A 12,295-nucleotide genomic window follows, 5' to 3' on the forward strand; every position below is an offset into this window, starting at 1 on the left:
AGAACAAGATAAAAATCAGCCGTGGTGAACACATAATGTGAGATATAGATGATGTATTACAGAATTGTACACCTGAAATCTATGTAACTTTACTAACAATTGTCACCCCAATAAACTTTAATTTTAAAAAATCAGTTAAAAGAGGAGAGGTCTTGTACATGGAGCACTGAGCTGGGAATTCTAGTTTGGCTGTGTATCCCAGGGTCACTTCTCTCTAGGCTTTAGCTTTCCCCGCTGATATAGAAGAAACAAGTGGCTTGTTTATGGGGTAAGACGATTGAAGGAATCATTTTAACTGAGTCTCAGTCAAGGACTTGAGACACAGTGAGCAGTTATCCTAATATATGGGAATTTCAGAGGGTGTCTCAGAATCTCTGAAATTCCTTAATCCATTATAAGAAGAGCTTGAATTCAGGAGCTACATGGAAAAACATATAGTTTTTTAAGAAGATTTAGTCTTAGAAAAGGGGGCAGAATTGGAGGCATTCATATAAATATGAAGATCTAGAAGTGCTGAGGAAGGTGAGGGCAAGAAAGATAAGCTAATTTGAGTTCCATTGCTAAAGTAAATTATGTGGCTCCTTCCCAGGGGTCAAGGTTTAAGATGAATTACCCAGATTTCAGCCTGCTGAAAAGTGCAGAGATACTAGTTCTTAGTCCCCTAAAGGAAGTTGCAATGTCTTATACTTTGGGACACTTTAAGAATAAGTAGTAGGAGAGAGAGTCCCCTCTACTGATTCAGTGTGTGTGTGTGTGGGGGGGTGGTTCATAGGGAAGATGGATAAGGTGGTAAGGTGGACTCTTTAAGCTGCTCTCTGGTCTATGAATCGGTCCCATGTCCCTGATGTGGACATCCAAGCCTTTTAATTTCTATAAACTCTGAAATGCCCTTTATACCCTTCAAGTCCTCTCTTCTACCCCCAATCTTTCTTGCAGAATGGAGAGAGCTACCGGGCAGACGTGGTGGATCTATTCCCGGGGACATTTGAGGTTGTGGAGATGGTGGCCAGCAACCCTGGGACATGGCTGATGCACTGCCATGTTACTGACCATGTCCATTCTGGCATGGAGACCCTCTTTACTGTCTTATCCCAAAGAGGTAACGCCTAACTACCCAAAATGTGCCATCTTCTAGCACTTTGTCTTGCCTATAGAAACCAGATAATCCCAAGAAGTCTTTTACCTGTCCTTCTAATCCCAGAATAACCAGGATTTAAGACAGAGCATGCCCCTAGGTGTTCTCCCATCCAATATTTCTCATTCTCCATTGCTTCCTTGCTCCTGCCCCCTTCTAATTTCTTTGACACCTGTTGAGCTCACTTCAGTTGAACGAGCCTGAAACTGGTTGGACTCTAGTCTTTGATGCTTAGTGTATATTTGCTTCCTTTCAAATATATTTAATTTGTATAAAAATTTATTATTTTAGAACTCATTAGAGTCACTGACTATTTCAAGGAATTTTGCTAATGAATCTGTTTATGAAAAAGAAGAAATAATTGTAACAGTCACTCCTTAATTGATTTGTTTTGTGGGGCTTATGAAAGGCAGTTCTTTCTTTCCTGGAACAACACTGTCTAAAGCTAAAAATAGATATTGGCCTTCTATTACAGCTTATCCCAGACAGAGTTGCTACCAAGAGTAAAACAAGGTTTTTCCTTTTTTTTTTTTTTTAATATGGAGAGAGAATAGCTGGGCTAGTTTCTTGGGGGTGGGGGATAGTTTCTTCACCAGTGAATCTTTGTTAGTCACCAAGAATGTAGACGGGTAGGCTGTGTTGGATTTTATGCTTTTGACTCATTAAAGGGTTAAGTGTCTCACTTCTTAAGCCTTTGACCTGAGTCCAGTTTACAGCATCATCCCCCTTCCAAGAAGCCATGTGAAACGTCCTGGGGCCCACAGGAATCCAGAAATATTTTTTCTCCTGTGCTTTTTAAAAAAATGTCATACTGCTTTGAAATGTGGTGGTATTGAGATAGATATTCTGCAATTGCCAGACATTGGCACTCTGTCAGCAAAAATAAATAGTGGTAGAATGTCTTCAGATGTTCAAACAGGCTTAGCAAACCAGGGTAGAGATTACAACTCTGCTGTTTACCCCCAGCAAGGGAAACAAATAATTGTACATTATTTCCTGTATGTTTTAAAAAGCTTTCTTTTTGGTAATCCATACTGCTAGAATATGGTTTCCACATACTACTCTAGTACTATTCCCCATCACCCACATAAGCACACAGAATTCTTTGTTATGTTCTGTCAGTCCTTAGAATCAAGTCAAGTGATGAATTGATGTGTCATCAAGATGCTGTAAATCTAAGATAACAGGTTGTCTCCATGTGTATTAATGGGTCATCTCAAATATGGACCATTTAATAGATAAGAGACTATCTCAATTCCTATAATCAGGGAACTACCATGAACAATGATAGCTCATATCTCTCTAAGACACCAAGCCAGCCTATAAACCTTACGTATTTGCCTTTTTGTTAGTTTATACCACACTGTGGCCAAATTCGATATCGCTCCAACCACATATGTGTTAACAGGCCAACCAGAGGGAAGGTTGAAGGAAATAGGGAAGACAGAACTAATTGTTGGAAGAAGGTTCCTGGTGAGGAGGCATAGGATGAAAACAAGAGCTGAAAAGAAAGATTAGACTGTAGTAAGGTCATTGCTTCTACTAAAAGAAGAGAGTCAACAGAAAATAAAAGGATCAATGTATAGGTTTTGGTGTGGGGCTTACCAGAGGTAAAATATTTCTGTCTTATGATCTCTGTTTCATCTGTGATGGAGGAGCCAAAGTCATCCGAAGAGCGTGAAGGATAGGTGGTCAGGTAAAGGGCTTGAAGAAAGTGGCCAAAATTTTGAAATAACCACTCTGGGAAATGGGGGAATAAGTTTACTCTTAGTGATGGGAAATAAATTCATTATTGACAGCAGCATGCGAGCTTAGTTAATATTGTACACAAAAAATACTGATCTTCACAGTTGTATGATTTTTCTCCACCAACTTTCAGCATACCAGACAAAATACAGGAAAATTATAGTTACTGGGGTTTTTGTAGATGATTATAACACTCCTGGTAAGTCAGTAGTTGAGGTGACATATCATGGAATTTAGCCTGACCTGGAATGGAAGAAGCAATAGGATGATGTTGGTAGGTTGGGGAGAAAATGGAAGGGTACAGGAGTTAGCAGTCTTCATGTGAGAGAAAGCAGGTGAAATGGAATAGATAGCATTAGAACATGGAAAGGGTAGAAGGCTGTTTTTAAATTTTAGATTTCTGAGATGGAGCAGTTCTGCATAACAAGTCCTCTGTGATCATGGGAATGGTTGATAGAATTGGAGTAGATGTGAAAATTGTTGGAGTTAAGAGTTCCAGAAATTGTGAGGCTTGAGTGTTGGATGGGTCAATACTGAGGAAATGGTAAGAACTGAGGAAGAGGAAGACAGAACCAGATATGAATGAAAAGAACCGCAAGGTAACAGTGACAAGAAGTGGTTGTGTTTTTTTTCTAGCCAAATAATATGAGTCTCAAAAGAGATAGACTTTTACAAAAACGAGAGAAATAATAATCTTAAAGCACTACTGAGAGGCTGTAAAAGAAGCATAGTCCTCAGAGAAGAACCCATCCTCATTAAAGCAAGAAGAGGAGGAAGTATTCTGAGAAGAGATTGAATATGTAGGGATGCAAATTTGACAAGGAGCAGGTGACTCCTGAATGGAGGGTGGAAAGGGTGGCAAAGAGAGCAATAATGGGGATAGAACAAGTGACAATAAATATGCAAATAATGCAGTGGTATGGCTTATCTTTTGTTCTCCTAAGCCTATGCTCTTGCTCATATTTTGTGTCACTACTCAAAATCAAATTTACATACCAATATTGACTTTGACCATAAGTTATTTAATTCCAGGCACCTTCATTTTGGTTACTATACCACAAGGAAATTCCTCCAACCAATACCAAACTCCAACAGTGAGCCTGTGGATTGAAAGGAAGAATAATAGGACTAATGTCTTCTCTTTTTTTTCTCCCCAGAACACTTAAATACTATCACCACCATCAACAACAAGGTTGGAAAAGGTAGGGTGAGTAATGAACAGAATGGGTAGTTGTGTGTGGTGTGCATTTGTGGGGAGGTGCAGTATCTCTAAAATATGGGATTCACATGACTGAAACGTGGGCCACAATGCTAGCAGGAAACATCCTGAGATTATTGCAAGATTTCAGAATCCAGGAATCTAAGGTTCAGCTTCCCTCAGTAAGTTTATTCTCTCTGATCCCCACCCCCCAGCCTCCTGAGTTGAGGAAAACAGCCTCATCCCCAGTTGAAGGCTGCTATGTTAGTCTCCCACCTAGAGTGTGAATGGGAAGAAAATTGAAGGTCTTGCTGGGTTGGACATGAAGAAGCTGTAGCACAGACATGAATTCTCCATAGGGACACTGTGAAACTAGAACAAATACCATAGTGTTGGCACAAGGTATTTTTATTTTTGCATCTATGGAATACCAAATACTTGACTCTTTGGAACCAGCCATTTCTGCCCTTCAATAAAATACAGATTATTGTTTTATCTAACCTAGATCCAAATAGTGCTTTCACTATCCACCCCATTTGTACCTGAACTGAGAAAGATTCAGAAAGTTATGAGAGCTAGAAGAGACATTAGAGGTCATCAGGTTAGTCTGGAGGTTTTTAAGCTGTGTTAAAATTGGAAAATTCCTAATGATCTTCCTAAGTATCTTATAAACTGTCAACCAGGGGACTCAGTATATCCTGGAAGGGTTGGGAAGAGGTAAGGTGAGGCTGAAAGAGTGGAGCACCATGCATACATATGTATGTATTTCATTTTCTGTCAGTTCTGTAAGAACATATGTTCATCCAGTTATACATTCATTAAACAGGTGCTGAGTGTCAGGAATGCCAAAACAAGTAAGACATAGATACTACTTGCCAAGAAATTTGTTTCTAAAAATGAAATGAGACACAGAAACAATAATTGCAGTGCTGGATGCTGGATGTTGTAAAAAAGGCAAATGATAATAACAGCTATCGATTATTGTACATTTGCTATATTTCAGGTGCTATGCTAAATATTTATGAATATTAACTCACTTAAACCTCACAATAAACCTTTCAATTATGTATGGTTATTATCCCCTTTTTAAAAAAGAGGTTACTGAAGTGCAGAAATAAGGGGGCATTAGGTCACTTGGCCCAAGCAAGTAAATTGTGGGAATAAAAACAGTACAGAAATTTGAGAACACAGAAGAAAAGACCATTCATTAACTGTCCAGCTGGATGTTGAATTGAATAAATCTTTAGAGACTTATAACATTTAAGCTGGAGAAAAATGGTGAGTAGGAAGAAAGTGTGTTCTGGCAAAGCAAACAGAATGAGGAAGTCATGGAGGCCTTAAAAAGGAACACCTATTCTGGGAAACAAAAAATGAATTGCTATAGCTGAAGAGTAGTAGATAAGACTAGGAAAGTACATTAGAGCCTGGAATGCCTGGCTTGAGTCCGAGCCTTACTCCATAAGTAAATTGGAGATCATCAAAAGCTTGCATACAAGCAACTAATACAATCAAGTATTTCACCTGAAAAGATCATAATATCAGTGTTTACCATGGCTCAAAGAGGTAAGAGACCAGACAGCACAGTGGCATGGTCCAATAGTCCAAGTGAGCATTGATAAGCTAGATCATTTTGTCAAACTTCTTTCTTGGAGTTTCTACTTATTGCTCTCAATTCTATACTCTGGAACCATGCAATCAAAACCAATTCTTTTGTTATTATTATTTTTTCTACATCATAGGCCTTTAGATATTTAAAGAAATATATATTTCTACTCTGATTCTTAATTCTTTTCATAGGGAGATTGGGGCCTTAATGATTGCTAAGTACTTTCTGAGCTGTGAAATCTTGTTACTCCAATTCCCTGTAACTTCTGCATCTGTTTTAATCAGCTAGTCTTTTGAGGGATAGGAACAGATCCTCTGTTTGATTTTGATGGACTTATTTCTCCTCTTCCAAGAGTTGACTGCAAAAGGTGCCCATTTGGAGTACACTACAGCACAAGGTGCCCATTTTCTTTTTGTTCCATTTCAGCAACAATCCCCAGAGACGTTGGAGAAGGCAATGTGAGGATGCTGGGCATACAGATCCCTGTAAAGGATGTCGAGATAGTGGCTTCAGTCTTAATTGCCATCGGTGTCATTCTCCTGTTTGTTGCTCTTGCTCTTGGTGGTGTAGTCTGGTACCAACATCGGCAGAAAAAGCTACGGCGCAACAGGAGGTCGATCCTGGATGACAGTTTTAAGCTTCTGTCCCTCAAGAAGTAACATCTGGATCCTAGAACTGCACATCTGGAATACACTCCCAGTAGGCCGAGGACTAGAAGCTGACCCCACAGTCAAAGGGGCACGGGTAGTAGAGAGGCAGAGGAGGGAATCAAACTTGTCTAGGTATTTTGTCACTTATTTATTTACATGGAAATGGTGTACTTTCTCTTATTCTTTAGTTTATTTGCTCCACTTGGGCACTTGGGGGTGTGTCCCCTAGCATCTTATATCACAAATTTCAACAGCTAGATTATATCACCAGTGACATTTGGAAGGTCTATAAATTCCTATCAAACTGATCCTTTTTACAAAGTAGATACCAAGAGTAAAGCACATTAATTAGGTTTCTACTGCTTTCTGTGACCTAGGCAAGTTCATTCTGAACCAAGCTTAAGTGAGCTGTGAAGATAATCCACATCTGAACTAAGGACTAAGAATATGGGCATAATGGGGGAAAGGGTGGGGTGAGATTTGAAGATCCAAATTATAGTTTGATTCTTCTTGGAAGTGAATTACTTTGGAAAAGTAGGTGGATGGTAGTTGCCATGAGCACATGTAACCTCTGAATCCAGAAGCTCCTCAGCAAGCCATTCCTCCAAGTTCCTGGCACAGTCACGCTGAAAGGAATGCTAAGTGTCTTTTCCATATTTTATGCAGAAATCCCTGTCCATTAAAGTACATGTTAGAATACTGTAAGAGTGAACTTGGTGATTTTGATGGTTCCTGTGGCCTCTGGAAGTTTGTGACTGTGATTGAAACAAAGAGCACTCAGTGGTGGAGGGGATGGGTGGGTGTAGAATGGGTCTACCTATCCTTTGTGGAGCCCGCAGGTTTGTGTTTTGGAAATTAAAACCTGTCCCAGAGGAAGTCTCAAAGTCAGAGCAGTGGGTACCATCTTTTGGCCCATAGATACCAAAAGTTTTCTGAGTGCCAAGAAAAGAAAAGTTGGCAGAGGAAACTAGAAGGCTGAGATCGAGCACAAACCTGTCCAATGGGCAATAAAAGATGGGCACAGAGCTCTTTTTGGAGTTGGGGGTATGAGAGGCCTACTTGGGGGCCTCTTTATAACACAGAGTCCATCCCTGTGGTACCATAAAACAATATTCCTTTGTCATCTGCAAGTTCAAGCCTATCTGAAACCTTGGTCACAGATCACAGACAAGATATAGAGTAGGTATGAGATAAGATGGCCCACACTGGCTATAGTATCCATATTACCATTTTACATGGCAAATGGAGAACAAAAGAGGCATCACAGACAGTTAAGATGACAACTGAACTACATAGTGCTTTATCTGATATCTGATTTAATATCTGATTGCATTTGACTCACCTTAGTTCTATCAGGGTGTTATTTTATTTTACATTTGAACAAAGGATCAGAGAGAATAAGTGATTTATATAAGGACATTCAGCTAGAAATTGAGCAGGAATTCAAGCCTTCATCTATTTGGCTCCAAATACCCGTTCCATCCTGCTATAGCATGGAAATTTCTACTAATCTCTGTCCTTTGTGTTAGAGGATATTGACTCCAACTTTCCTGTCTTCCTGGCCAACCTGTCTCTATAGCTAGCAACCCCTTGCACATCAAATGTAGAAACCACAGGGCTGGTGTTCAGTTGCCATATCATGTTGGAGTTTTAAGGGGTAAACACAGGCCAAAGACTATCATTCATCTTGGTTTATTTGTGGTCAGTGGCTTTCTGGAGAGCTTCACTAGAAATATAGCAGGGGGTGGGGGAAGGTTTAGATTGCTGGTTATAAAATCAACTGTTGGAGTATTTAAGCCATTGCACAATCAATGCACTTAACAGAAGAACTCGTTTGGCCTATTGTTAGTGTGGAAATTTTTGAAAACCAAGTGCATCCTGGGGACTCCAGTCAATAGATATAATTTGCATGCAACTGGGAGGTTGTTAGCTTGGTCATGAATCTGAGAGAAGGAGAGGTGGTTGAGATGAGGGTACATGTCTTTGGCGTGTAGTTCTGCTCTGGATTGGGGAATGTAAGCTCAAGCCCATGTATTTCAGAAAGAGATATATTTTTTGTGTGTCTTGGATTTGCTCCCAATGGGGATGTAGATGTTTTTGACAATTAAGTGTGACACTTCCATGCATTTAATTGCCCAAGCCAGAAATTCCTAAAGTCAACATATCAATGAGTCTTGTTTGTTTTACCTCCAAAATATCTTTAACCGATTCCTTTGTTTCTATCTTCATTTCTACCACCCGATTCTAAAACACAACCATTTGTTACCTAGACTAGTGTGGTAGCCTCCTGCTTACTATCCTCACATTCACTCTAGCCCCATACCATGGATTCTCCATGCAGAAAACTGATGTTTTTAAATTATAAATTAGGCTTCCAATTCAGATTAAAGGCCACAGACACACTTCTCCATGGAGATAAATATACCCTGGAAATAATGAAAGAGGAAACAATAGAAAGACACAAAAAGACTTCTGGTCATAAAAATGATGGCATGAGGTGAACCTCTTGAAATCTCCCCAAGTATTTACAACAAATTGAACAACTATAACTCCACAAAGGACTCCCTGTGCAGCAGACAGGCAAGACTAAGAGGCGAACCACTGAAATCATCTAAAGGTGGGCAATTGGGTGAGCAAGGGGAGGAGAGAAGGGGGAAGTGCTGAGATGTGGGCCTCATGGGCACAGGAGCAGGACAAAGCTCGGAACTCTGAGCTCCCTATATTCCATAGCTATTGTAGTCATGGAAGAGGGAAGAATTTGGAATGCTAGTGCTCTCCTTATGGCCCACAGTCCCGCCTGAGGGATCAGTATATAACATGGCTGAACCCAACACTCACGGAAGAAACCTCAGAGCAAAAACTGAGAGAAGAAGGGTGAAAACGGTTTATGCCCTCACCGTCCAGTAGAGGATGAAGGTTAGGCACAGAACCTAGTTGACCCCTCCCTCCCCTTCCAGAGCTCATCCCAACCCCACCAGCCCAGGGCTAGAAGCAGAACGGTAGCAGTGTCAGAGCACAAGAACAGAATATTTGCAGTTCTGAGAACTGCAGCCCAAAGCCATGGACTCGCAGCCCAACTAGTTCCAGCGAAAGGGAGGAAGTCTTGGGTGTACAAGGGGCTGCGCTGGTGCTCCATTGCTCTGGGCCACCTCTCACAACCCACCACACCCCTTTCCCCACCTATCTGACCTATCCTGGCAGATCCCTGCAGGAGTAAACAAAGCCACTGAAACACACAGGCTCTGAAACTTTTGCAGAAAGAGCTCTGGAACTTCAGGAGCTCTCCATATACCCCCACAAAGGCGAACTGTTCACAGAGGAGAAGCCCACCTTCCAGGGAATCTCCCCACTGAGTGAGAAGCCAGAACAGTACAGAGAAAATATAACACTACAGTGAGAGGGAGAATAAAAGGCTGCAGTTAGAGAAAATAAAACATTCTACCAGCACCTACTGCAAAACAAAAGAAAGACCTCTTCCTATCAACCTGTTGCAGAACCCACTCCTGTAGATGTGTAGGAAGATAAAAAATAATTCATTCATTGCCATGAATAATCAAGGTAACAAGACAGCTCAGAAACAAAATGAAAAGGCTCCAGAAAATGAACTTAAAGCCATGGAAATATGTGACTTAAATGACAGAGAATTCAAGATTGCCGTTCTTAAAAATCTCAAAAAGCTACAACAAAACACAGGCAAGCAGTTTAATGAACTCAGAAACACAAAGAACAAAATGAACATTTACCAAAGAGATTGAAATTTTAAAAAAGAACCAAATTGAATAAAAGAAATGAAGAACAAAATAGCCAGCATAGGTAACAGAGATGACCAGATGGAGGAAAGAATCAGTGCCATGGAAGATAGAAATCTGGAAATGACACAGATGGAAGAAGAGAGAGACTTGAGAGTAAAACAAATGAAAGAACTCTACAAGAACTTTCTGACTCAGTCAGAAAGACAATAAAAGAATAATGGGCATACCAGAAGTGTAAGAAAGGGAGAAGGAAACAAAGTATATTCAAACTAATAGTTGAGTAGGATGTCATAAGAAAGGCGGCAGTGAGGTGGTGTTCTTGAATTCTCCTCCGGAACTTACCACAAATTGAACATCTATAGCCCATCAAAGGACTCTCTGCTCATAACACAAAACAGCTAAGAGACTCTCATGAGGAATAGTTGAAGGTGGGAAAACTGGGCAAGTAGGGGAAGAGGGAAGGGAGCAGAGTGGAGATGCAGCCCGCATCCCTGGCTGTGGAGATGCAGAGGTACTAGGACAGAACAAGGACCACAAGAGCCAGGAGGTGGGCTCTTTCCCGGCGTCCCACAGCTGATCTCTCCTGCCGAGAGAGCAGCATATCCAGCCTTTGAGGCAGTAACCTCAGCTGAGACCTCCATCTGGGCCCTAGGTCAGACCAAGGACGTAAATACAATATCTGGGTCCCTCCCCCCACTGTCCCAATCCTTCCGCCACCCTTCCAGATACTCAAGATGGCCCCTGAACTGAGTAGTGTCAGACTACAGAGGAGCCCTAGCGCTCAGTATCTGGGAAGACCTGGTTTGCAGCTGTGACCCAGGGAAGATGCTGGGAAGAGTATGACATTGCTGGGATGAGAGAGAAGACTCCTCCATCCCCATCCCCTCCCTTTCTGGACGCCTAGGGCAGGGCAATTAAAACTGCAGTGACACTCCCAGGGGTCAGCAGCAGGTGGCAGAGGGAACTCCAGGCTTTCAGCAGCTCAGAAATCTCACGCCCTCCACAAACACACCCACGGAAGAAGTGCCCTAAGGCTCAGGAGACCTGGGCACAGGGATGGCTGGGTTAATCTCAGTGCGAATATGTGCAGCCAAGAGCAGAAACTGCACTGACTTTGTAAAAACAACCATCAGACCACATAGACCCACTCATCTAGAACTGGTGCCCAGGGTCAGTCTGGGCACCAGGTGACCAGTTCTGCCTGCACAAGACGCAGAGGACTCTTTGTTCCAGCAGAGGACAAACCTGGAGATTACTTGGTGGGCTTAAGCCAAGACTGGCACTGCTTTTTTTTGTTTTGTTTTGTTTTTGTATTTTTGATATTTTTGCCTGTGTTGAGTGTGGGTTATTGGTTGTTTTCACATGTGAGTTTATTTGTTTTTTTTTCTTTGTTGTTGTTGTGCTTGGTGATTTGCTTTGTTCTAAAATTGCGCTACACCAGGGCCCAGCCAAAAAGGCACAAGATTCAACACACCCAGAAGCCAACTCCAGAACAAACCAGAGTATGACCGGGTCTGACATACAAGGGACACACCCAGAAGGAATTCTCCACAGGCACAAGAGCCCATAGGGGCCAAGCCTCATTTGAGTAATCAATCCTCTTGCAGCAGACCATAGACTGTGGGCAGAGCCAAGTCTCACAACTAGTTAACCTAGAAGTCAATCCCACCTACTGACAAGCCAAAAGCAATTAAAGTTCAACTTTAACAGGACAATACACACAACACACGGATCAACTTTGGAGCACACACACAGGAGAATAGGGAAGGGGTGCAAGTCAAATAGAAAGGGCACATACTACATAAGATAACCAGCAAAAACCAAGAATCGTAGGAGATCTACCTAATACATTGAAGCAAACACAGAGAGTCAGCCAGAATGGGGAAACAAAGAAACGTGTCCCAAATAAAAGAACAGAAACAACCTCCAGAATTGGAACCAAATGAAAAAGAGGTAACCAACCTATCAGAGACAGAGTTCAGAACACTGATGATAAGAATATTTAAGGAGCTTAGTGACGACGTAAAGAAGGATAGAGAAATCATAATGAACAAACAGTTAGAACTAAAGAATACAATAACTGAAATAAAGAACTCACTTGAAGGAATTACCAGCAGGTTAGATGAAGCAGAGGATCGAATCAGCGACTTAGAAGACAAGTTAGCAGAGATCACCCAAACAGAAGAACAAAAGGGAAAAAGAAAAAGG

At 41.4% G+C, this 12,295-nt stretch overlaps 1 protein-coding gene across 7 annotated transcripts in view; it reads left to right on the top strand.

Annotated features, from left to right (window-relative positions):
- Window positions 1-7,034, top strand: part of HEPH (hephaestin) — an 86,325-nt gene extending 79,291 nt beyond the window's left edge. For 6 of the 7 annotated variants that reach the window (XM_033115897.1, XM_033115922.1, XM_033115906.1 and 3 more), the window contains 3 exons: window positions 937-1,099; window positions 4,039-4,083; window positions 6,112-6,344. In XM_033115897.1, the coding sequence (XP_032971788.1) occupies window positions 937-1,099; window positions 4,039-4,083; window positions 6,112-6,344 (441 nt within the window). Of the gene's footprint in view, window positions 1-936; window positions 1,100-4,038; window positions 4,084-6,111 lie in introns of all 7 variants that reach the window. The other variant, XM_033115874.1, reaches the window with a different exon arrangement.
- Window positions 7,035-12,295: the final 5,261 nt, after the last annotated feature.

Source organism: Rhinolophus ferrumequinum, chromosome X, assembly GCF_004115265.2.
Source record: "Rhinolophus ferrumequinum isolate MPI-CBG mRhiFer1 chromosome X, mRhiFer1_v1.p, whole genome shotgun sequence".
Taxonomy (NCBI): Eukaryota; Metazoa; Chordata; class Mammalia; order Chiroptera; family Rhinolophidae; genus Rhinolophus; species Rhinolophus ferrumequinum.